The sequence below is a fragment of the Alligator mississippiensis genome, chromosome 11 (assembly GCF_030867095.1).
Source record: "Alligator mississippiensis isolate rAllMis1 chromosome 11, rAllMis1, whole genome shotgun sequence".
Classification (NCBI taxonomy): Eukaryota; Metazoa; Chordata; order Crocodylia; family Alligatoridae; genus Alligator; species Alligator mississippiensis.
The window spans coordinates 45546608-45569996 of NC_081834.1; the positions used below are offsets into that span (position 1 = coordinate 45546608).

General features: G+C 41.4%; 1 protein-coding gene across 7 annotated transcripts in view; it reads left to right on the plus strand.

Moving 5' to 3' along the window:
- The window catches only part of MYO9A (myosin IXA), a 392893-nt gene that overhangs the window by 248857 nt on the left and 120647 nt on the right, over positions 1-23389 (plus strand). For all 7 annotated transcript variants that reach the window (XM_019499347.2, XM_059714929.1, XM_059714932.1 and 4 more), the window contains one exon: positions 10727-10843. In XM_019499347.2, coding sequence (XP_019354892.1) covers positions 10727-10843 — 117 coding nt within the window. The remainder of the gene's footprint in view (positions 1-10726; positions 10844-23389) is intronic.

A 23389-nucleotide genomic window follows, 5' to 3' on the forward strand; every position in this document is an offset into this window, starting at 1 on the left:
ACTTCTGTTTAGGAGATTGCAATTAGAGTAAAAAGCTGGAAGGTGAGTGTTGCAGTCCCCACAGAGCTCTGATTTCATCTTCAAGTGGACAGTGGGTAGCCAACCTGCCAGCAGGAGGTGGGAGGCTGCAAAGTCTCATTTGCATGCTGAGGATCCCAGGTCAAACCAGATCTTTTTCACCCCCCTCATTTGTCACTCTTCCCTGTCTTTTTCCTATCTTAGTTTCTTGATAAGAGAATTCTTCCACAAAGAACTTCAGATAGGTTTTTGTTATGAAGAAGTGTACATAGTGCTGACCTTTTCTTATATGCAAATTTAGGTTCTGCTAAGACTTCTGCTGATGTGCAGCAGCTTGTATATCACTTAAAGATTTGCAGTGTCAAGGTAGATTTTCTCATTTTATTCTGTGTAAAATTCTAAATGGGTAATGTGTTCATATTTTTAAAAAATAGCATATTCCTTGCTACTGTACAACATTGCACTAATATCACTTTAGATTATTATATATAAAGAGTTTAATTGTTTTACGTTTTACCTTTGTTTAGTTTTATGATTCCACTCCCCATAGAGAGAGAGCTTGGAGCATTGCATAAAAATGAAAAATTCAGTAAGTCAAATAAAAGACCACAGCCCTTCTCCAAAAACCTCTGCTGCCTAGTAGAGTCCAAGGCAGAACAACTGTGTTTATATGGAACTACTCATAAGAGCTGCCTCCAAACAAATACCTCCCATCCGTCCTATCCTCTCCATCCCTATAATCCACTCCACCCATCAAGTATTTCATAAACATCCCTTTTCGACTCCTGGAGCAACGTAGCAGAAACTAGTGAATCATGCAGTGTTTCCAGATGCCCACCAGGTCCAGGCTGTGACAGGGCACAACAGGAAGCAAGTTTAAATGCCAGAGGTTATGTGAACCACTTCCATTTTAGAGCAGAACACTATTAAGTTATACACCTTTAATTACTTCATCTATTGCAGTAACACAGTAGAAAAAACAAAATCTTGCCGTCATGGGGATTCTAGATATTAAGTTGCTTGAAGGTCCCAAAGCCAGAAGCATAATAACTAGGTGCTTAAAACTGTTGCTATTTTTGCGCCTCCCGCCCCTCAAGGGTCCCCACCCCCTTGTACACTACTGTCTACAATGGCATAAACTTCACTCACGAATCATCTGTTAGCTAATGTGGAACATGGAGCAGGAGCGTAGTGTTCTTAGATGATATAATGAAGGTGATCATATTTGCTTCTGAATACACTCAGTTTCTGATCATTATTAATTTCAGAATCTCAAAGTGTTAAGGTAGCAAATCCTGCAAAGGAAGAAGGGACTTTTTATTCAAATGCAGCTTGCTTGCTTTTCTTTTGGTCTTTGTCTTTCTTCAACAAAACATTAATGAAAGTGTTTGTCCTGGTCATAGTTGTGCAAGTAGTTTTTATAAAATCTAACAGTGGACCAAATTAGACCTGTGTTTTTATTTAGGCCAACATTTTCAAAGTTGGAAGTGAAAAGCTATTCATCAGTGTAGAAGTAGTGAATTTATTTATTTATTAATTTTGTTCAGAGGTGCAGCTTCCACTTGCTTCATCATCGGAGTTTACACCTCGAGGAGAAAATTGCTTTAATATTTATTAACCATTGTGAAGGTTGAAGTGTAGCACCCAACACAACGGGGATGCGATTCCAGTTGTGACCTTTGAGTATTGTGCGGGCCAGGAACGATCCGAGGCCCTTTTTTGACGCCGCGGGCTGTGGCTAGCAGCCCAGACACACTGGGTTGGGGAAGGCAGGCGACGCGCTAGAATTAGGCACGGATGCTTAATGGTTGTTTAAGATTGTTTACTTACACCGAAGATGGTCGCGGTGTAGGCTGGAACGTTTCCAGGAATACTTTGCTTAAATCCTAGTTTAAGGACTCGGGAAGAACTCTGATTCACTCACAGGAAGTTTTCGAGGCTCCGTGGAACTTTGCGCGCAGGGAAGGGTACGTCGAGGGATCGTTCGGCGACGGGGAGAAGAATCGATAGGTGATCAGTCTATCGATCAGCTTAGCCGCAAGTCCAGATCTCCTTAGAGGCACTCTGCAGCGTGCTCAAAGTTCTCCGACTTGGGCGGAAACCACTCAAGCCTCTTATATGGCTAGCAAGCCAATTGCTAGCCGCCACGTAGGAATAATTTACAACTGACCAATAGTGGGGCACGAATTTAAATACAAGTGGCGGGAACTCCTTGCAACGTGCATTTCTGTGCTGCACCGAAGAAATGCACCCTGCAAAGAAAGCTACAAATGGCGGGAAAATAATTCAGCAGTGCCGAAGCGCGCACAAACAAAAAAATCACACCCTTGGGTTGTGACAAGTATTACCACAGTGTACAGCTTTAGTTAGTACTAAGGCTCTGTTTGATTTCCAGTACCTACAATAAGATAGAGCCACTCTGATGTACTGTACTGTTGTGCAATTGGTGCAATGCCGTCTTGCTCTATAATCTTCAAAATACATAGTCACAGGAATTCTTTTTGCCCATCCCATATTTGTCACTTTTCTCCCTGGGTCTGTTTGAAAACCTTTTTAGATTCTCTTTCACACTTGAAATGCTGTAAGCTGTTTCTCATCTATTAAGTAAGTAAACAATATAAGCACCGACTCTAATAAGGGTAACAGACTGCACACTAGGGAACTTATTCTCCTAGCAGATCATGTGAAAATATCTATAAAAGGTTAGCTGGGTTGCTGCCAAGAAGGCAGGTCACTGAATCAGAACTCTGAGAACTCTGTTGTTTAAATGGCATTTCAGGAACAATGATGCTGTTTGAAATGGCACTTGAGGGGGAGAAAAGCAAATCTGCAGAATCAAGAGTAAGGGCTCTATCTTTCTCTCAGATTATGAGGGCGTCCCTCACCACACATGTTTTCAAGTCATCTCTATACATAAGGAAGAAAGTGCAGTTTTGCTGATTTTACAAGGTGTCACGTGCGGTGACAAAGGATGTCAGAGTGTCTGAGAACAAGACTGAGCTGAGCGAGCAGGCCTGCTTTTTATTTTTAGAAAGAAGCATTTAACAAATGTCTGTGCCTTCCATTCCTCCCTTATTTGACTATATTTGACAAGAACTTAACGCACGGGCCTGTAAATTATGTTTAGCAACAGTTTCTTTACATAAATCTGCATCAAGCACCAAAATCTTCTAGCTAATTAGATTTGGTTTAAATCTAATCAAGACCACTGAGGTCCAAATTTCACAGAGCCCATCTGTAACAGTAGAAGCTTTAATCAGGGCAAGTGCCTTTCTGCAATGAAACATATTGGCAGATCATTATGCCTGCAGTGTAGCCTGCTTGTCTTAGATACTCCTATAGCCCTCATTACCTTAGTGTCTAAGCACCTTACAATTGTTAATTAATTGAAATCAATGGAGCTCAGCATGAGGATTCCTGTGCTCATCTCACTACAGGGTCAAACCACGATCTGAAAAATAACAGGTACATTAAGGATGGGAACACTGAGTGAAATTAGATTAAGATTATTTGAACAAAACTTACTCAGGTATAAACTATGACATAAAACTGCCTGTTTGGGTAAATTCACTGTGAGTATTTTGAAGGGTAGGAGGTTTGAAAAAGTTGGTGTTTCCTAAGGAAATTACTGCTTCCCTACAAAGTCCCGGTAAAGTTACTAGCTGTAACATAATTGTTTCCAGATAAATCTAGCCTACAGCATTACCATAGTGACTGTCAAGTGCCAGAAGTCCAGTTGTTTTTGTAATCTTAATTCAGTCTTCTAATTCAGATAGATTGATAGATTGCTACATTATGGTACAGCCTTTAATTATATGATCACATACTGTTTTTTTTACTACAGATCCCTTGCCTCTGTTAGGGCACAGGATGGAAGATGCTCAGTTAAAGAGCAGCAATTTACTATTCTTGATCATCTTTATTGTATAGTGTGAGGACAATAGGCCTTTTTACTACATGCATTTAAACCATGCTCTTAAGCTAGAATTATTTATTTCCTTGTGGACTTTTCCATGGTGATCACTACTACAATTTCTGAGCCCTTCACAAATCTTATAAAGAATACTCGCAACATTCTTGAAAACTGAGCAGGTGACATTAACCCCATATAGAGATGGAGAGCAAAAAGACATGCCAGCACAGCATTGCTGAGACATATCACAATAAAAAAAGTGTTCACTAATTTTGCCTGCCTAATTTGAGATGCCTCTTAATACTTGGCATCATAGTGCATTTATACACTGAAAGCACAGCTCCCCTTGACTTCAGTGGTAGCTGTGAATGTTCAGCAATTTGTCTACTGAAAACAGGCATTTTTAGAAGTTTCTATTTTGGCCATATTTGGGCACATTCCTGATGTAGGCTACCCCTTGCCCAAATTCAGGGCCCTGCTCCAAAGGATGAAGGTGGAGGACAGAAGGAGGCGTTTGAACATTTATAGGAAAAAACATCTTTAATGTTTTTTAACGGCGACAAAACAATATATTTTTCTCTAGCATCATTGTTGGAAAGAGCTGAACCATTTGGGTTGACATTTTGCAAAATGATTTAGCTTGAAACAGATGGTACTCAAGGCAAATTTCAGCATGAGCAGTTAAAAATTGGCTGAGTTTTAAGCAACTAAACCCAGGGTCTTAGAATGGAGTAATGTTGGACAACTTTAATAGGTGGTGCCACCAACCTTATCTGTAATCAAATGTTTTTCCCCCAAAGCTGGTTTTAAATGCAGGAAGCCTATTAATTAAATCATGTTGTTTAGTTTATCTCATAAATCACTGAATTTAAATGTTTGATCTACTCTGTTTTTGAATCAATAAGCAGTATTTCCTTTTGCAAGCTGCTGTGTTTTCTTTGGTTCCAGAAAGATTACTTTGGCACTACACAAACCATTTTAATTTTACTAACTTTTTAGGGAGTTTTATAAATAGACACAATATTTCAAATTTGTTCAAAAATGATCACATAACAGGACATGCAAAGCGCACCAGAAGCTGTGGATTACAAAAGCTGCCTCATAACATGAAACAAAACTTTTTTTTAGGAAATGTTAAGTGGCAGAATCCAGCAGAATTGCTTACTTTAGGTGGATGCATTAGCTACGAACACAAACACCAAACAAAGAAGTTGGTTTAGAAACCCACTAAGTCTGTTTGGTTTTTGTGTAAGGAAGCATGTGAGTCACAAGCAGTGTTTTCTTGGTTTTCCAGTTGTCAGTTTAAGAAAAAGAAAAAAACCCAACTTGATGGGTTGTGATGTTATAGACCAGGGGTTGTCAACTGGGGGTACTTGGGAAGGCCTCAGGGGGTATGCGGTGGTGGTGCGGAGAATTGGGGGTACTTGGGAAGCATACTGTCATGCGCTGCCATTGCCTGCCAGTGTGTGCCACCACCAGGGCACCCCCCCCCCCCCCGCACTTTTCCAGGGGGTAGAAACTCCTGTTATAGACTGGCAGAAATATCTGTCATCAAGCAGTGGGACTAAAAATTGGTCACATTAAGGGACAAAGGAAAACCTGGGTGACAAGCCTCACACAAATAATAGGGTAGAAACAGATGTTGCCTGATGTCTCCTTTGTGTCACCATAACATTTTTTTATGGCGGTACAAATGGTGAGCAAACAGATGTCCCTGCCCTTCGTTGTGTCACATCAGAGGAAAATCAGTGGTGTGACAAAAGGTAGTAATATACTCTGCAGCTTTATTGTGCGCAGACGTTGATTAGCTCTGTGGCAGGAGAGTGGACGTAGCCTGAGCTGCCCACACTTTCCAGACACCCCAGGCAGGTGCTTTGGTGGCTTGAGGGCCCCTCAAGCTCCTGAAGCACCTGTGTGGCCTTCCTTGCTTACTCAGGGGCACCCTAAGGAATCTCACGCTGCTGATCCATAAGCAGGGAAAGCAGGAAACCCCAAATTTCCCTGCTTATGGAGACACCCCACAGTCTTCACAGGTGTGTTTATGAGTATGAAAAGCTTGCACAGGTCCCATGTGGAGGCACAGGACCCAGGGAATCTCTGGTACCCTGTGCTTCCACATAAGGACCAGCTTACTGAGACTCATCCACAGGAGGCAGGTGTAGGTAAATGAAGAATAGAGGGATTTTCCCACATATCAGACCTGCCTTGGAGATCTCAGGGGTGGATCTAGGTAAGCAGGGAAAGTGGGACTTGTGTCCCCAGATGCCCTGAGGGCAGGTCTGGATAAGCAGGGAGACCCAGGGCTTGAAGGGCCTGATCCTGTCCAGGAATGCCCAGGTTCATAGGAGTGGGCCTCACAAGCCCTAGGAGAACAGATCTCCCTTTGTCCCTCCTTATCAACAGGAGGGACAAGAGGCGATGGGTGTTTTGCCCAATGAAGCGGATCAGTTGTGCCACAACACAATGTAGTACAGCTGATGCACTTCATTCAGTGACACGTTTCTAGCCACAGGGCACTGTCATGTAACACTTCTTCCCCTATCCCCTCTATTCATCATATATTATTTATTAGGGATCTGATTATTAGAACTTTTGAGTTTCTCTCTCTCTTTCTTCTTGAGAGATTTAAAAAGTGCCAATGAATGTAATGCCCAGGCATGGTTTTAAACCTACATGTGAATATTTTCAGTATGCACATTTCTGAATAGCGTGAGGGTAGTTACTTTCTCATTAGCTTCTGTGAATCATTAGTACAGTGACACTTTTGTAACATTAGTGACATTGACTTGTTTCATCAATTTAAATAGATTTCTTTAGAGGGGAAAAAGTTCCATTAGTAATTCTGCTAAAAAAAGAAAATTCATGTATGTAAGACCCCTCTAGCTTAAGCATTTGTTTTAAATGCTGTACAGTATAGGGTAGACTTTGCATCCATTTAAAGGCTTTTCTGAAACCAAGTCCTATGATTAAGAGGAAAAACATTTACAACTTTTACAGTTGAAATGAAAAACTGTTGGCTCATTGAACTTCCTTAGATCTGTCACTTTCAGGTACTTAATTATCTTAATGTAGAAATTGGATGGTTAAAAAGATCAGAAATAATAGGACCTGTGGAAGAATATAAATTCAAATACAGTTTTCTTTTAATCCTCACGGACTCGAGACTCTGTGGACTAATGGTATTTGTCGCCATTTCTGTTGTAGCACAGAGTAATGCAGCAAGAACATCTGACCATCATAAGTCATAGAGGAAAAAATTTTAAAAAAGGAAAATTGTTCTTCAGCACACTGGTCCAATAATCCTCTAGGCCAGTGGTTCTCAAACTTTTTTTGACCACTTGAAAATTGCTGAGGGTCTCGGCGGACCACTTAATAAACTTTTTGGCAGCAGCGTCCAAACGGCCTTGATCTCCATCATCAGAAAAAATGAATCAAGTGCAGGGCCAAGTACAGGTAGTCTCGATTGTTCTGCAACCTTTCTGCCGACCACCTGAATGGAGTTCGTGGCCCACCATTTGAGAACCTCTGCTCTAGGCAAATCTTGTTGGTTAATTACACTGCTCAAATAGAATGGCTTGCTTACCTCGTTATATTATGTAGCTTAATATCTAATTATGATAAAGAAGTATTACTCTTGTTGCATGAATTCAGTGAAATAATGTGCATTTGGGGTGATCTTGAAGGCAGTTATGGAAAAATCTTTGAGCGGATATAGATCCATCTTTCACACGGTGAATGACTTGAGCTTTTCTTGTTGAAAAGCTACTGCTCTATTATATAGCCCTGGAGTTCGCTACCATAGTTGTGGTAATCCATATGGATGCTTTGTTATGCTGTTGCTTCTTTTGACACAGCTCAGTTTTGCATACAGTGCAAAACCAGGCACAACGAAATATCTGCTGCATGGGAGAACAAGTTGGGAGCTCTGCAGTGGAACACTTTTCAGCAAAGCTGTGAGGGCCAGCAAATTTAAGGCATCGATTCTCCAGTCAAGTTGATTTTCTTTCTAAAAGACACAGTTTCCATAAATCTTGAAAGTAAGAGTAAACCTCAACACTAATAGGCAACTACATAATCACTTTTCAGTATTTCTTTCAAATCTAGCTCCTTCAAATAGCGGCATGGTCAGTATATAAATTCTTTCTTCCAAAAATTGCCAATTGAATTATTTATCTACCTGCAACAGGACTTCCTTGACTGTGCGTACCATTGCAACTCTGTGGTGGGCATGGGAATGTCTCGCAACATGCTTTGTGCACAATAATTCTTCCTTCCCCTGTACCTCAAGCATACAAAACTCCCGTGTGGTTCTTACCCCTGGCTTTGGCCTCCATGCCTTGTACTTTATTCTGTGTGGAAAATAGTGCTGAATTCTTCTCTCATTTACATCATTCCAAATCTGAAAGTAACTGCCATGTAGTCAATGGAATTATGCTGGATTTAAAGAGATTATAATAAGTAAGAACAAAATTTCACTGAGAGGAAGCCATTAAATTTGAAAATGAGGTCCGTATGTGCAAACGTGGTGTTGTTTTTTTTATTTTAATAAAGCTGATGCATTTTTCTATGCAAGAAGCTTCCTACCAGGTCCTAAACCCCTAGTCTTGAGCTCTTTGACAATACATGTTCATGATGGCCTTGGCCCATAAATTATTCTTTATTACCAACCCCCCTCAGGAAGCAAGAAGCAGCCTCATTGTACACTTCATCTTGGTCTTTCCTTCTCTAACTTCTTCGATTTATCTATGGGTGTTGTGTGATGTGATCTAGTTCAATGTTACTGTGCTGGCTTCCAACATGCTTCATTCTGCACCAGAGTATGAGGATACCAAAAATCGGTTAATTTGTTGAGCTGTTTCTTTATACAATTTGACAAACGAGAACTCTGAAAAATTATACTTGCCATCAAAACACTTTGGTTTCAAAATGTAAAGCTCTGTTTATAATAATTTTGATAAAAGCTAACAACCAAACTCCAGCCAGGTTCCAAAACGCAGGTTAGTGCATAAGAGAACTTTTTAGATTTACAATAAAGCAAATTATCTTCACTTCCAATGCTCTTAATGTTCACTGTTTTTGGAAATGAGGAATTGCTTATTTTGGCAGTGTCAAGTACTTCCTTTTATTGAGCTAGTTATTTTTTAAATGTGATGGTTTGGTGTCTTCTAATTTATTTGTTTGCTTATCAGATGGTTATTGTTGTATTAAGCAAAATATAATCACAGCAGTGTTAGTTATTAGGTGGCATTGTACATAGCCTGACATATGTTGTGGGTTTGTGATCATTCTTAGGATTCACATACTTGTGGTGGAGGTGGTAGTATTGGTTTTGTGGGTTACGGATACAGAATATCCTACAGTGTTCTCAAACGCCATCTGGTGGAGGGGTGGGCGGGTGGAACTGGGTAGTTTCAAGTAAAGCTCAGCATTCAGACGAGAGCATACAAAATGTCAGTAAAAGGTATACAAGAAAAAGGAGGCAAGTCTCAATGCGAAAAATAGCAAATTTTCCTGTCAGGCCTTTTGGCTAAATTCAAGTGTTGACTTGACAATATGCATGCCTTGATGTCTTTATCATAGTGAAATAAAGCCACCCTTGTCATGTACTCTGACCACAGAGAGGTTGAGTGAAAGTGAAGTTTGTTTCTGTTTCTTTTTTTTTCCCTTTAAACCTCCAAATGCCTTTAGGTTGAAATTTCTTAACAGAGATCACAAAGGAAGTAAGAAGGATGACTTGGGCAAACAGCATATTAAATTCTTCCTACCTGTAAAATTGAGGCAAGACTTTAACTGCTTCCTTGAAAAGAAATATGTCCCATTTATTCTCGGTGCAGCATTTTGAAACCCACTTACGCTCTTAATGCACTTAATGCAACATTCTGAAAATTCACTCCGTAAGAAGCATTTCAGTGCTGTGTTTAATAAGCTGCCAGTTACAGCTGTAGTTTAGGGCTTTGGATTAAAATGGGTGTTTTGGAACCACCTATTGATGTGAGAGACAATTTCCATCACCCGAAAGGCTTGATGTTCGTTCTCATTAGCACTGTGACTAAAAACAGTTCTGAGTTAACTCCACAGTTGCCTGTAACACTATTGCATTTAAGGTGATTTAGAATAAAGTGCGTTATTTCAGACCTAAAAATTGTAAGCAGGGTAAGCAGAGATACCCTCAGCAGATTGCATGTCAGTAGGACCTCTAAGTGCAAATTGCAGACTCCTTTTGTAGTCAGTACTGTAGAATCTGTTCCAAGGCACACGTGTTGTGAAAAAGAACATATTAAATAACAATATTCTGGTTCTTTCTTTGTTTTGAAGTGTTACCACTGAAATGCAATGGTGGTGGAAAAAACATCATGACTTGGGTGTTGCTTCTAAAGAAGTATTATTCCTTTTTCTGAGAGCTGCCTGAAGAACAATAAACCTCTGTATAAGTGTGATTTGCAGCTCCCATTGATGGAGCCAGGCAGATTTCAGATGCTTAGGAAACCCTAACTAATCCCATTAAAGTTCAAATCTGTATCTTTACTTCAAATTTCAGCATTGCATTGTACAATTTCCTTCAGCATTATCCACCAGAGTTAAACCAGGAGGCCTGGTATTCATGGGTTGCCTGAGTAGTCTCTTAATGAAGATAAATGACTAAGTCTTTCAGAAACAGTGGAGCATGCAATACAGAAATTAAGCAGAGTTTTCTCTAAAAATTAAACATGGGCTTTGGACATGCACCTTTAAGACACAAGCTTTAATGCAGATCATGAATTATTTCTAATAATTTTTATTTTCTTTTTCCTCTAGGCTGTGACAGTACGAAATTCCATGGCTAAATCATTATACAGTGCTCTGTTTGATTGGATAGTTTTTCGAATTAATCACGCGCTTTTGAATGCAAAGGATGTGGAAGAAAGCACCAAGGTAAATTCTGGATCCTCGTACTTGGTTGTTAGGTTGTAACCTTGGCTCTAACATTTACAGTTAAACAAGTACAAGCACGTGTAACAAAATAGTCAAATGTAGTGTAGAGACACGAGAAGTAGTAGTAGTTACAGGGTAAAACATTACACAAACTACTGATTACAAGCAGACCCAAAAGGCCTGTTCCTGCTTGTATTTCAAGAATGAGACCATAATTTTATTTTTTTAAAGTGACATTTTGTGAATTGTGATAATAAATGACATCAAGGAATTGAGTCATGATGTGAGTCATGATTGAGAGAGGATTTGTGTCTGACAGAAAACTGTCTGCCCCCTATAAGACTGCTAATCTCAATTTTATTTAAATGATTCCTGTAATGTGCCAGTCTCTTTTATTTGTAAACCTGTAACATGTAATGTTATCGAGAAGGGAGGTCAAAAGAGGTTAGAGGATGGAATGCTACAATAGGTTGCTCATTTAATGGAATTTTTCTACTTTTAAACCAAGGAAGAACAAATGGGTATAAATGGGCTTTGAATCAATTTGTGCTGGAAAATAGGATGTTTCTATCCAGCAGAGGAGGAAGATTCTGGAAAAGCTTTCCAGTAGGAACATTTGGCTAAAGAAACTTAACTGATTTCAAGTCACAGCTTAATAAATTTGATAGGGTTTACATGATGTGAGCACAAGTGATAGCAGGGGGGAGTCACTCAGTGACTCAAGATATAACTCCTAATATACAAATATTTTCTTCTGCCCTCAAAAGAGACTTACTCTTCTTTCAAGTTAAGGGTTGTCTGTATGTGTGCATACACACGCAAACGGAGCTAGTCAAATACCCTTGGCTTTGAAGTTGGGTACAGGCCAGCAGAACTTTTGGTCATACATCGTAGCTGATGCTACAGCTGCCAAAAATGATTATTTAGCTAAGTGCTAACATTGTGTTTGAATTATCCTACTGTAGAATTGATTGAAATTACAGATCCTTAAAGTATGCCTGACCCTTTATTTTACTGCGTAGATATGCTTGTAATATATAAGGAAAATAATTATGGTCTGTGTGCACACATCTTTGTTTTTGTAAAATTCATTTTTAATATGTGGTGATGACACTGCTGGCACGTGAGTTTGTTAAAATGGATAACATGCTATGTTTCTTCTGGCTGCTCTCTCTGCTATTTGGTATTTTGCTGTAAATTTTATGTTCTGTCTTTGTTCCAAGAGCCTAAAGGTTTCCTTTGGGCTGTCTGAAGAGAGAATTTATGTATTTGGTGAGCCTACGAGTTGGCTTTTTTGTTGGGGGGAGTGTAGCTCAAATATTAACCAAATGAATTATCTATTTTTTGGAAGTAATTTAAAATGCTAGCTGTTCCTTAGTGTATATCTACATTAAAGGTATGTGCTTGTGCTAGGACAGTATACCTTGCCTACTGAACCTAACTTAGAATACTGTAAAAAGCTTTAAAAGCTTTTATAAACCTAGACTAATTTTTATAGAGATGTAAAAATTATCACTCTTATCACTTAACCCTTATCACTCTTAAGGCCACTTTATGCACAGGAAAAATAAAGCACAGAGCATAAGTAACCTGTCCAGGGCCACAGAAAGACTGTCCCAGAGTCGGATAATAATGATACATAATTCAGGTTCTTTTGATTCTCATCCTGCACTTGTCTCCATTGTTTTTACTTTATTTGACTGTCAGTAGGTATGCTTTCAAAGAATCATGCAGGCTTTTGTAGAGTAAGGGGAATGTTGAAATGGGTACAGTAGAGGCTATCAGCTTGTATAGGTAAGTGCTTGTTACTTATAAAGCATAGTTAAAGGAAAATTCAGAGCATCCATATTCAACATAAATATATAAAAAAAGCAATTTTATATATCCCACTTAAGGTGTCTGTCTGACATTGGAGGGGCATGTGATGATGATGAATATGGGCTTTTTTGTATTAATACTCTGGAGAGAGTAATAATTGATTTCTCTCAGTGCTCACAGTTTGCATTTTATTTCCCTTGCAATCCAGTTTTGCAGAACATGTCTAGACTCTTATTTCTGATTTGATTGGGACTGGTTACAAATCTCAAAATAACTACTTACAGAGAAAAGAGAGCTACCAAACCAAAATAAGACCATGCTTATTCTTTCTTTGCTTATAAAAAAAGGGTCTGCAGGTGTGCAATACTGTGCTAAATCAAGACCCAAAATCTTGTTTAGCATCTTTCCTAATCAAGCAGTTGATCCAATAAAAGATTTAACCAAAAATGGAAAAAACCCTTGTCTTGTCAATAGTTTTGTTCACAGAAGTGCTTTCACTGGACTGCAAATCAAAAATAATCCCTTAGTTATGCATAGTCCATCTCTGCAACCCTGCTGCTACTTTTTTCATCCTTCTATTCTTGCTTCCCTGCTCTTGTACTATTGTTCATACTCTTCCTAACTCCAGCGTTACCAAATAGATTATATGTGCATGCTTATGTATGTATATATACATGCATGCACGGGCACATGCACACGTGTGCATACGCATGTGCGGGCACATTATTATAATTATATTTATAGCGATTTGGCTAAATGCTTGGAAGTTTGGTTATGTGGCCAAAGGCCCAAGTGAAATCATTTGACCAAAGGATTAGAATTTGTGGTCACTGAACCAAAGTATTAGATTGGCAGAATGACTAATGTGCAGGTTTGCGCCTCCTGAAGGATTATAAATCCTCCCACTATTGTTCTACTCAAGTATGACCAGTTTTTTGTTCTCTCTAGCATAAAACTATAACACACATGGTTCTGGAAAGATTACTTCATCTTAATAAACTATCATTGATAATTCTATCAAGTTAACGTAACTTTTTTTTATTTCAACTTCTATACATCCAGATACCATAATTCTGAATATTTGTAATATTGCTTTAGGTTGATGGTACTCAACATTTTTGCTTGGCAGGTCAGATGGGCAGTGCCCTATCTGTCTGTGGGTCTGGTCCGGCAGGCACAGTGGGGCCTGATCTTGCTGTGTGGAGAAGGGTGGGAGGCAGCCTGGCCCCAGTCCAGGTATGGGGGTGGGGAGGGGAGTGGGGCCAACCCTGATCCAGCTGCACAGGAGAGGGGGCATGGCCTAGCCCTGATTTGGCCACATGGGGGGTTGAGAATCTGGCAGTGGGAGAGGGTGGCAGTATCAGTTGCTATTGCTTCCCCACCACTAAACTTCCAGACACATGGGGAGCCCTGTGGGCCACATATCATGGCTCTGAAGGCCAGATGGCCAACCAAGTGCCTGTCCAACCTGTTCTTGAAAATTTCTAGGAATTCCCAGGAGATAAAGCTTCTCTTATCAGCCTATTCCAATGCTTGACCACTCTTAGAGTCAGAAAGCTTCTCTTGAAACCATCTTCTCCTGTAAAGTGCTCTATCTGGGGAGAAATAATCTGCAACACACTTACAGGCTTGGTGGTGCTACACTTGCCAGCACCACAACTGAAAAAGATCTGGGGGTCATGATAGACCGCAGAATGAACATGAGCCACCAATGTGGTGCCATAGCTGGTGGAGCAAGCAAAACACTGGTATGCATCTACCGATGCATCTCAAGCAAGACTAAGGATGTCATCCTTCTTCTCTACTCAGCCTTGGTGAGACCACAGCTGGAGAACTGTGTCCAGTTCTGGGTGCTGCACTTCAGGAAGGATGTGGAGAAGCTTGAGAAAGTTCAAAGGAGGGCCACATACATGATTAGTGGTCTGGAGAGCAGGTTGTATGAGGAGAGGCTGAAAAACATGGGACTGTTCAGCCTGGGGAAACAAAGTCTTACAGGGGACTTGGTGGCAGCCTATAAGTATATAAGGGGCATACTTCAGGGCCTGGGGGAGCATCTGTTCACCAAGGCACCCTAGGGGAAAATGAGAACCAATGGCCACAAATTGCTTGAAAATTGCTTCAGATTGAACATAAGGCAAAACTGCTTTATGATTCGCGTACCATGGGTCTGGAACAGACTCCCCCCAGAAGTGATAGTCACCTTCCCTGGAGATCTTTAAAAAACATCTTGATGTGCATCTTGCTGGGGCCATCTGACCCTAGCTGTCTTTCCTGCCCAAATGCAGGGGGACTGGACCTGACAATCTCATGAGGTCCCTTCCAGCCCCTAATATCTATGAATCTCCAACCTAAATTTCTCGTGCTGCAGCTTGAGGCCATTTCTCCTAGTCCAGTCTCCAGCGGTCACAGAGAAAAGCCCATCTCTACCCTCTCTATAATTGCCCTTCAGGTATTTGAAGACTGTAATCAAATCCTGCCCCCGCCCCCACAGGCTTCTCTTCTCCATACTTAAATAACCCTATTTATTTTAGCCTTTCCTCAGAGGTTATGCTGCTTAGGCTTCTAAGCATTTTTGTTGCTTTCTGCTGGACTTTTCCCTATCTTTCATGAATGGTGGGGCCCAGAACTGGACACTTTCAGAAGTGAAGCCCCTGAATAGAGCTCAAAGATCACTGCCCTTGATTTGCAAGTGGCACTCTTGTTGATACAGCCCAGTATACTCTTAATCAGAAAAAACCCAGGAAAGCACTTCAAGTAAGAGTGAGCTTTTTTCACTTTTAAGGAAAGAATTCACATAAATTGTCAGCTCTTGTTACTCTCTCTCATGAGCAGCATGTCAAGATCATGGATTTAATTAAGCCACTGCTCTGCAGATACAATTTAAATACAAACAAACTCTTCAGATAGGGACAGAAGTTACACATAAACTGGCTTAAACGATCACAAATTGGTTTAAACCTGTAACAGAACAAAAGTTCAGTGAACATAAACCAGTTTCAAAAGGGCTGAAACTGGTTTAAGATAAACCTGGTTGAATGTAGTATCAGACTTAACTAATTTGGGTCAAACAGGTTTATGAAACTTCTGTCCCAGACCCCTTCCTGGTTCAAATTAAATCAGTCCCCTAGCGTCCCAGCATGCTTTCCAGTCCTGGGATGGGTTGTGCTGTCTGCTCCAGCAGAGAAGGGGAGCGGGGGGGGGGGGGGGGGAGGCAGGGACCCCAACTGGGGTCTGGGGCCAGGGAGGGGGGTTAAAGTTCCCTTCCCCTGAGTACAGAGCTGCCCTGCCCTGCTAAAAACTTACTGGTGCCTGCAACTGTGGACTACAAATCCCAGAGGCACCTGGAAGCAGGAAGAGGAAGTGATGAGCAACCCTGCAGATTCCTGCTGCTCTGATTCTGGATTGCAAATCCCAGAGACCTCAGGAGCAGGAGGAAGATGAAGTGAACACATAGCCCATGTTGGCTATGTGCCAAAGAGCTGTGCTTTAGCACCACCCCCAGCTTGTGGACTGAGCCATTGCAGGCATGTGGCTGCATTTCCTAAATCAAAAGTGAATGTCTGTCTAGTTGTTTCTCAGTTTAATTTCTTCAGTTTAAACTAACCTGCAAAGACTAAATCAGTTCAGCCTCGGGCTTTTTGACTATCTGTACTTAGCCTTCATATCACCTCCCCAAAACAATTTCATATTAAATATTTAAGCATAACCATTATTCCCTTATTCCTAGTACTGGTTAATCTACCCTACTAAGACTGCCATTAAAGAAAAATTGCTAGTCTAGTTATAAACAACAAAATAAACTATTCTGTTTTGTCTTTTTTTTTTTTTATTGTTAGTGGCTTCTATAATCAGTTGTAGCTTGCCACTCAAAATGCCACAGGAAATTCAAAATCAAAGGAAGAGAAGAACAATCAAAAGAGAATTGCCAAAAGTCCTCTTTTCAACAAAACAAAAAAAAAATCACAGGTATCTCACATGATGAGCAATGAAGCATTCCACAGTGATTTTAGCATTGGAAAAGACAGAAGAGATGCAAGAAAATTTCTAACCGATTAAGCCGCCAAAAAGCCTCTTTTTTTTTTTTTTTTTAACTGACCCCAATCTGTTTTCTGGGTGGATAATGTGTGTTAGGAGTTCTGGAGCTGAGCCAGAACACTCTAATATTAACATAATATTTTCCCTTTGCAATTTCAAAAGGGAAGACTAGAGCAGGGCTCTAGACCTGTTCGTATTTCAAAGCACTCGTGAAAATGTGTAAATGCATCACTTGTTATCAAGTTGCTCCTAAAAGAAATGTAGTTTTGGATAAGTTAAGTCTTAAGCTTGAGTAAATCCTCTGAAATAACACAGGTGGATTTCATGGCTAATCCCATGCTTTCTGGTCCACAAACGGGCACCAGTAGAGCACAAAGACAAAGAAATTTCTTGCTTATTTCGTGATGACCGCATTGATGAAATATAATGAAAGATGAATCTGTACGTTTCTTAGCTTGATTTCACTATCTGACGTAAGGCACTGACAAGAGAAAAATGCCCTAACATCACTTGTGTATACTTTATGATTCCTTGTATGGTTTTCACTTTGCATTTTCTGCTTCTTTAAGAGGTCCTGATAATTTAGTTTGCAGTCCTATATTTTAACATTAAAGAAATATAAATAGGTATTTGTTCCTTTAAGTTCTTATGCCATTTTGGCTTGAGTCACTAAGTTCAGTCTTTATTTTAGCATCTAAATATCATGTGGATGGTACACGATAACCTCTCAACCCCTTTTTCAAAGGGTGCTTTGAGTCTAGTGAGACACCCCTTTTAAGACTCAAGGCACCCCTTGAAAGATGGCAACTCTTAGTTTTCACTCTGGTTTTTTGACTACAGAAAAAAATAATAGAGCAGTTTTTGGATGCAAAGAACTTAGAGGCTAGGGACAGACATTCAAAAAGCCTGAGACTGAATTAATTCAATCTTTGTATGTTAGTCTAACCTGCAGAGATTGAACCAATTTGCAAGTAGATACACATTCACTTTTGATTCAGGAAATGCAGACACATGCCTGCAGTGGCTTAGTTTAGAAGCCGGGGGGGTGCTAGAGTGAGCCTTCCCTTCCCTTCGACAGTGCTGAGCTGGGGTGGGGGGCGTGACCAGGCCCCCACAGGATGCTGTGATTAGGGAGGGGTTTAAACCCCACCCTGGCCTCCATAGTCCCCAGCCAGGGTGTGCCTGGAGGGGGATGTGGGGGGAGCAGCCCTCACCAGGCTTTTCCCCCTGCTTACTGCTCAAGACCCTGGCCCTTAGCTAGCACTCTGAGGCAAAGGGGGTATGGGTGGGAGGACTGCTAGTGTAGAATGCATGCATCTGTTAAAGATACTGAACTTTTCAATCTCTCTCCCCCTGCTTCTTCATACTGTCTCCAGCAAACTGACAGCACTCACAGGTCCCACGCATTGCAAACCAAGTCATTTCACACACCTCTCTCTGTCCCCTCATGAACACTGTCAGATTGTGGCTTTTCAAGCAAGCCAGCAGGGAGCCTATCAGAACACAAAGTTTATCAGCACATCAAGATAACAAGAACCAGCTTTTTCCAAGGCATTTGTAAGGAAGAATGGGGGGACATTACCAGCTGACCTGCTGATTAATTCCAAAAAGCCCTAAGCAGACACCATTTTATCTGCCTTTGTTCCAGTGAAATTGGAGATACACACACACAGACACCTCACAGTACTAGCTAACATGGGGGGTGGCATGACTGTGACCAGATGCTGGCTGAGGTCCGTGCCGCTGCGGTCCAAGCTGTGAGAGAGGGGAGGAAAGGAGGAGGGATCCCTGCTTGAGCAGCGAGTGCTGTGCCTGCAGTCTCCACCTCCTTCTCAGCCAGCCGGAGCTCTGGCTAGGGAGGGAGAGGGTTGGGGCTAGCCCTGCTTTCTAGAGCAGACAGCCCAGCCTGGGGCTGAAAAACATGCTAGGCTGCTGGTTTATCTTAAACCAGTTTTGGCCGTTTTGAAATTGGTTTATGTGCACTGAACTTGCACTCTGTTGCAGGTTTAAACCAGTTTCTGATCACTTCAACCAGTTTGTTTAACTTCTGTCCCTAGCCAGAAGGACTGCCACAAGGCAGGACTCAGTTTACCTAACAGACCAACCACAGTCTATAGCACAGTTTATGTAATGAGCAATTCCATTATAATATATGCTGTCATGTTACGTGAGGTAGAAGGCAGTGGTTCACAATGGCTTTGAAAGTAAAACCCTGTAGACAGACAGAAAGACACTTTAAGTCTTTTACATGCTGAACAATTTTTACATTTGAGGACAACCAGCTAATAACCCAAAACTGAATGGTTTGTTTAATTTTGCCCCTCACTTCCCTCCCCCCATTGGTGCCCCTTGCTCCCCAACCACAGCTCCTGCTCTCCCAGCCCTGCTGGAGGAGCCCCCAAGGTGCCAGGGCTATGGGGGCAGGGGCCGTTACCTGCAGGAGTTGTTCTCCAGGCTGCCTGGCAGCCCTCCCTGGCCCCTCCCAGCCCCCTTGCAGGCTGGAACTCTGCCAGCTACAGAGAGCTCTTTGCAAAACTGCAAAATCCACGGGTTTCTCTGCTTAAATGAGAAATCCACCTTTGCTTCTGGTACAAGGTAAAAGCCATGGTTTTCTCCATTTTCCCATGGGAAATGGAAAACCCGGATCCCTGTTAATAACTAAAAAAAAAAAAATCTGAAAACCACTTGAAAACAACTCTGATACATTTATACAGAAATGAGGGAGAATTGGGGAATCTACATTCATAAACAAATGACAAAAGCCGAGAAAGGTTTTCTGTCAAACACAGTGGTCTACTGCTTTGTTGGCATTGATACTGTTTAAGGCAGTGACAAGTGTTTTTTAGTATTCCCTAATGTCACAAGGTGAAAAGAAATAAATTTAAGATCTTCCACTGAAGGTTTAATATCCTAGTTTAGGGCTGGCCAACTTCTCAGCGTCTGGGGGCTGTATGCCCTGTGTCCCACACCAGCAGGAGCTTGCACCAGTGGGAGCCGTGGGTCCCAGGGGCCACATACTCCCCAACTGCACCATGCATCTAAGTGCCCACCCCCTGCCTCTCTACACGTCCCTTCTGCTGCACCAGATGCCTAAAGGCTCCCCACTGCTGCTCCTCTCGCCCCCCACCCCCCCCTCACTCTGCTATATTACATACCCAGGCACCTCTCTGTTACACTGTGCATTTCCCCATCCCCACCAGCTGCTTCTCCTGTCACCTCCTTGCTGAACTGCATGCCCAGGCACCCTGACGCTCACCTCTAGCTTCCCAGCTGTAAGCTCCCACACGGTACTGCACCACACATACCTGAAGCTTCAGGCTCCCCTGAGCACTGAAGGTTGTGTCATGCTGCACCTTGTTGCCATGTGGAGCAGGCACAGGGGCTGGAAGGGGAAGCTGGAGGGAGCCTGGAGCCACTGGCTACCGCTGCAGCTGGAGCAGCAGCTGGGTGGGAGCACAGGAGCTGAATTTAACACCTAAGGGCTGCATGTGGCCTCTGGGCTGCCAGTTGGTTAACCCTGGTACAGTTGATATAGAAAGAAATTCCAAGATCTTATTAATAAAAGGCAAATGCAAAACACTTGTGGCAGGTGAGGGAGGCAGGGGTGGGTGGGGATAGTTAGGGTATTAGGAATGATGAAACACCTACAAGCTATAGTGCAGAAAAAAATGAGCAAACACAGAAAGAACCAGTGACCAAGTAAACTTGAACAAAAGCAGCAATATTGTAGAACAAAAATAACATAAAAAACTCAAGTCAGGGGCAGTGAACTGCAAATTCTAACTGTGCCAGCAGGCAAAATAAGCCAAGTCCTGCTGTGTATTATAGCATAATTTGTTGTACCTTTAATTGGGAATATCAATGGTGATCTGAATAAAGTGTTTTGAAAACTAGACTTGAAAAACAAAAGGGGGGACAAGGATTGTTTATTTAGTTGCTAGTAGAGACCAAGAGAGAGTCCAAAATGAAGGAAAGGCAAAAAAAATAAAGACATGAATATTAATATTTTTTTTACCTTGTTCCAAGTGCTCAGACGTAGGCCAACTGATTGGAATTTGTAGGAAATGGCTTCTAGCAGAGGGGAAAAAAGGCTCAGCTTCTCTGATCAGCAAAATTACAGATTTTCCATTGGGGTGATCTATTTTTAAATTAGTTTTCCATTGGTAAAAGACAGAATGGCAAGGAATCCTGTAAGGACACTGATAAAGGTTGATAAGAAGTTTTGGTTTACAGGGCTTATTTCAGATGTTTTTTACTGTAAAACTCTGATTTTTGTCCCAATCTCAGTAACATCTTAGTACTCTTTCTTAAGCAGTGGCCACAGGTGTGCTCATGTGGCGCTGGGAGTCCAGAGTAAAGAGCAGCGGCTTTGTATCTATGTCATGATATATGTAATACTTTAATTTTCCTTCTCAAGATTCCAGCTTGAATGTATTCAAAGTCCTAAGCTACCACAGAAACACAGCAGGCCCAGGCCTGTCAGACCTGGTAGTTCCAGTCTTTGTGGCCTTTAAAAGTAAGTTGGATTTTGAGACCAGCCAAAAGCTGGGGGAGAGACTAAAAGAAGGTAGAGAAATGTTGTGGAGATGGAGCCTGAGGAGAGAGCTGAAACCACACCTGAAAGTTAAGAAAGCAAGTCTGGAAAGAAGAAAGATAGGGAGATAGAAAAAAAGAGATGGAGCCTGATAAAGCAGCAATGTACCCAAGTCTTTCAGTTTGGTCATCCTGGCACTGAAAAAAACACTGATGAGGCGAACTGTTTTGGTTTTTTTTTTTTCTTTTCTACTGAGCTACTTACTTGCGGTTGGTCTGATAAAAGATAATCTATCCCTCTCATAGATTTCTTGGACCATCACAACCGCCCAACCCTACTACAGCTATTAGTCTAATTTTTTGCAGTCTAAGGACATATCCATGTACAATCTTTAACGAGTTAGTGCCTAATTGAGTCAACATCTTATTTAGAGAATTCATCTGATATAGGTTTAGGACCAAAGTAGGGACCAAGTGTATGGACAATCTGCTTTTTCCAGTTCCTGAGACTGATGGAGCCACACCTATGCTAGAAAAATGGGTGGGGACTTTTCCAAAATTCTCAGTATAAAGAAGAGGAATAAAATTCAAACTGGTTAGTAACTAAAGCTGCTATAAATAGCTTTTTGTCCTTGGCAGTCTGTGTTCCTGCCAACTGGTTCTACCTGCTATTTTTTTTTGGTTTTGCTGTTGTTTGAATTGGATCCTCTTCTTCTGCTTGTGTAAATAGTTTAGCCAGTCTTCCTTCTTCCTAGCTATCTGTCTGTGTAATAAATAGATCATCCCAGAGAGCATTTCATCATGAGCTGGTTGTGCTGCTCATCCTGGTATTCACTCCACTTTTTCTTGATGACTCAAGCTTTGTGTAGCCACAAGCTGATTTTATTAGTTGTAAATGATTAAAATACTTTGTTAAAATGCACAGTTAAAAGTTTGTAGATTATTTTGTATTGGTTATTAGTAAACATTAGGCTATCTCAGTATTGGTGATGTATTTCTTCATACATATGTAAAATCTTAAGTAGATGCTAAATCACATAGCAAAATTTCTAGTCATCTAATGGCGCATGTTTTAAGGAGCCACTTTTTAGAACAGAAGAAATGAAAAAAACATTTACTTTTGGCATTCCTTAAAAATCTTTCAAGTATTCACTGTCCAATGTTGACATTGGGTTTTAGAAGCCCAGCCCTTATACCTTTGTTCCAGGTGGGGACAACCCTCGGACCAACCACAGCACCTGTCAGTTGATAATAGGTGAATTTATTGATACAGAGTGATTAAAAAAGCAACAATACAAACAATCAAATGATTCTATATCTACCAATCCTAGGGCTGTTATCAGAGTCAAAGTACATCTAGTCAGGATGCAGGCTCCACTCTGAGGCTCTCTTTTAGGTGTCATCAGTCTGGAGGTGGGATGCTGAGGCCCACAGCCCCCATCCAGTGGTGTGCATGAGATGGATTGCTGGTATGCCCTTGATCCATGGTGGCCTTAGGGTCCCTTCCTGGGGGATGGGGACCCTGCTCAAGAAAGAGGAGGAGGGACAAGGAGGGACACTTTGTTAATCTCAATTCACTGCTTTTATTTTCTCCTTCCCCCTTGATAACTCCTGATGACTCTTCATCTGTGGCTATCTCTGGTTGGCTGCCTCTCTGTGGTCACACGTCCACGTAGCCTTCTGGACCTTCTCCTAATTTGGTTGGTTCCCCCAAAACCTGGACTCAGTCCCCCTGCGGCTCTGGGGCCTTGTAGCTGTCACTTATCTTGTGTTATGGGACAGTACGGTACATACTTCTTTGGTTCCCAGGCTGTGCGTCCTTGATGTGTTAGACAGCCAGTCTACCTTGAAGGCTGTGATCTCATGTTATGGCATGTGTCGTCCCCCCCCCCCCCCCAAATTCTCAGGCTGTGTCTATCCGTTGGCCTTGTTGAGTTAGATAGCCCATCTGTTTTCAGGACCATGAGAAGCTGTGTGTGCATCTCCCAAGCTCTTTAGGAATCCATTTAACCCCTGCTGCCCATCTTGAACCCTTATAATGCATATATCTGTACCTATAAGCCAATTCCCAGAAAACAGGCCTTTAAATGCTATTTTTAAGCCAACATCTAGGTGATAAGGAAATTTTGACTTGGCTATTTTCTGAATTTGAGCACTTCT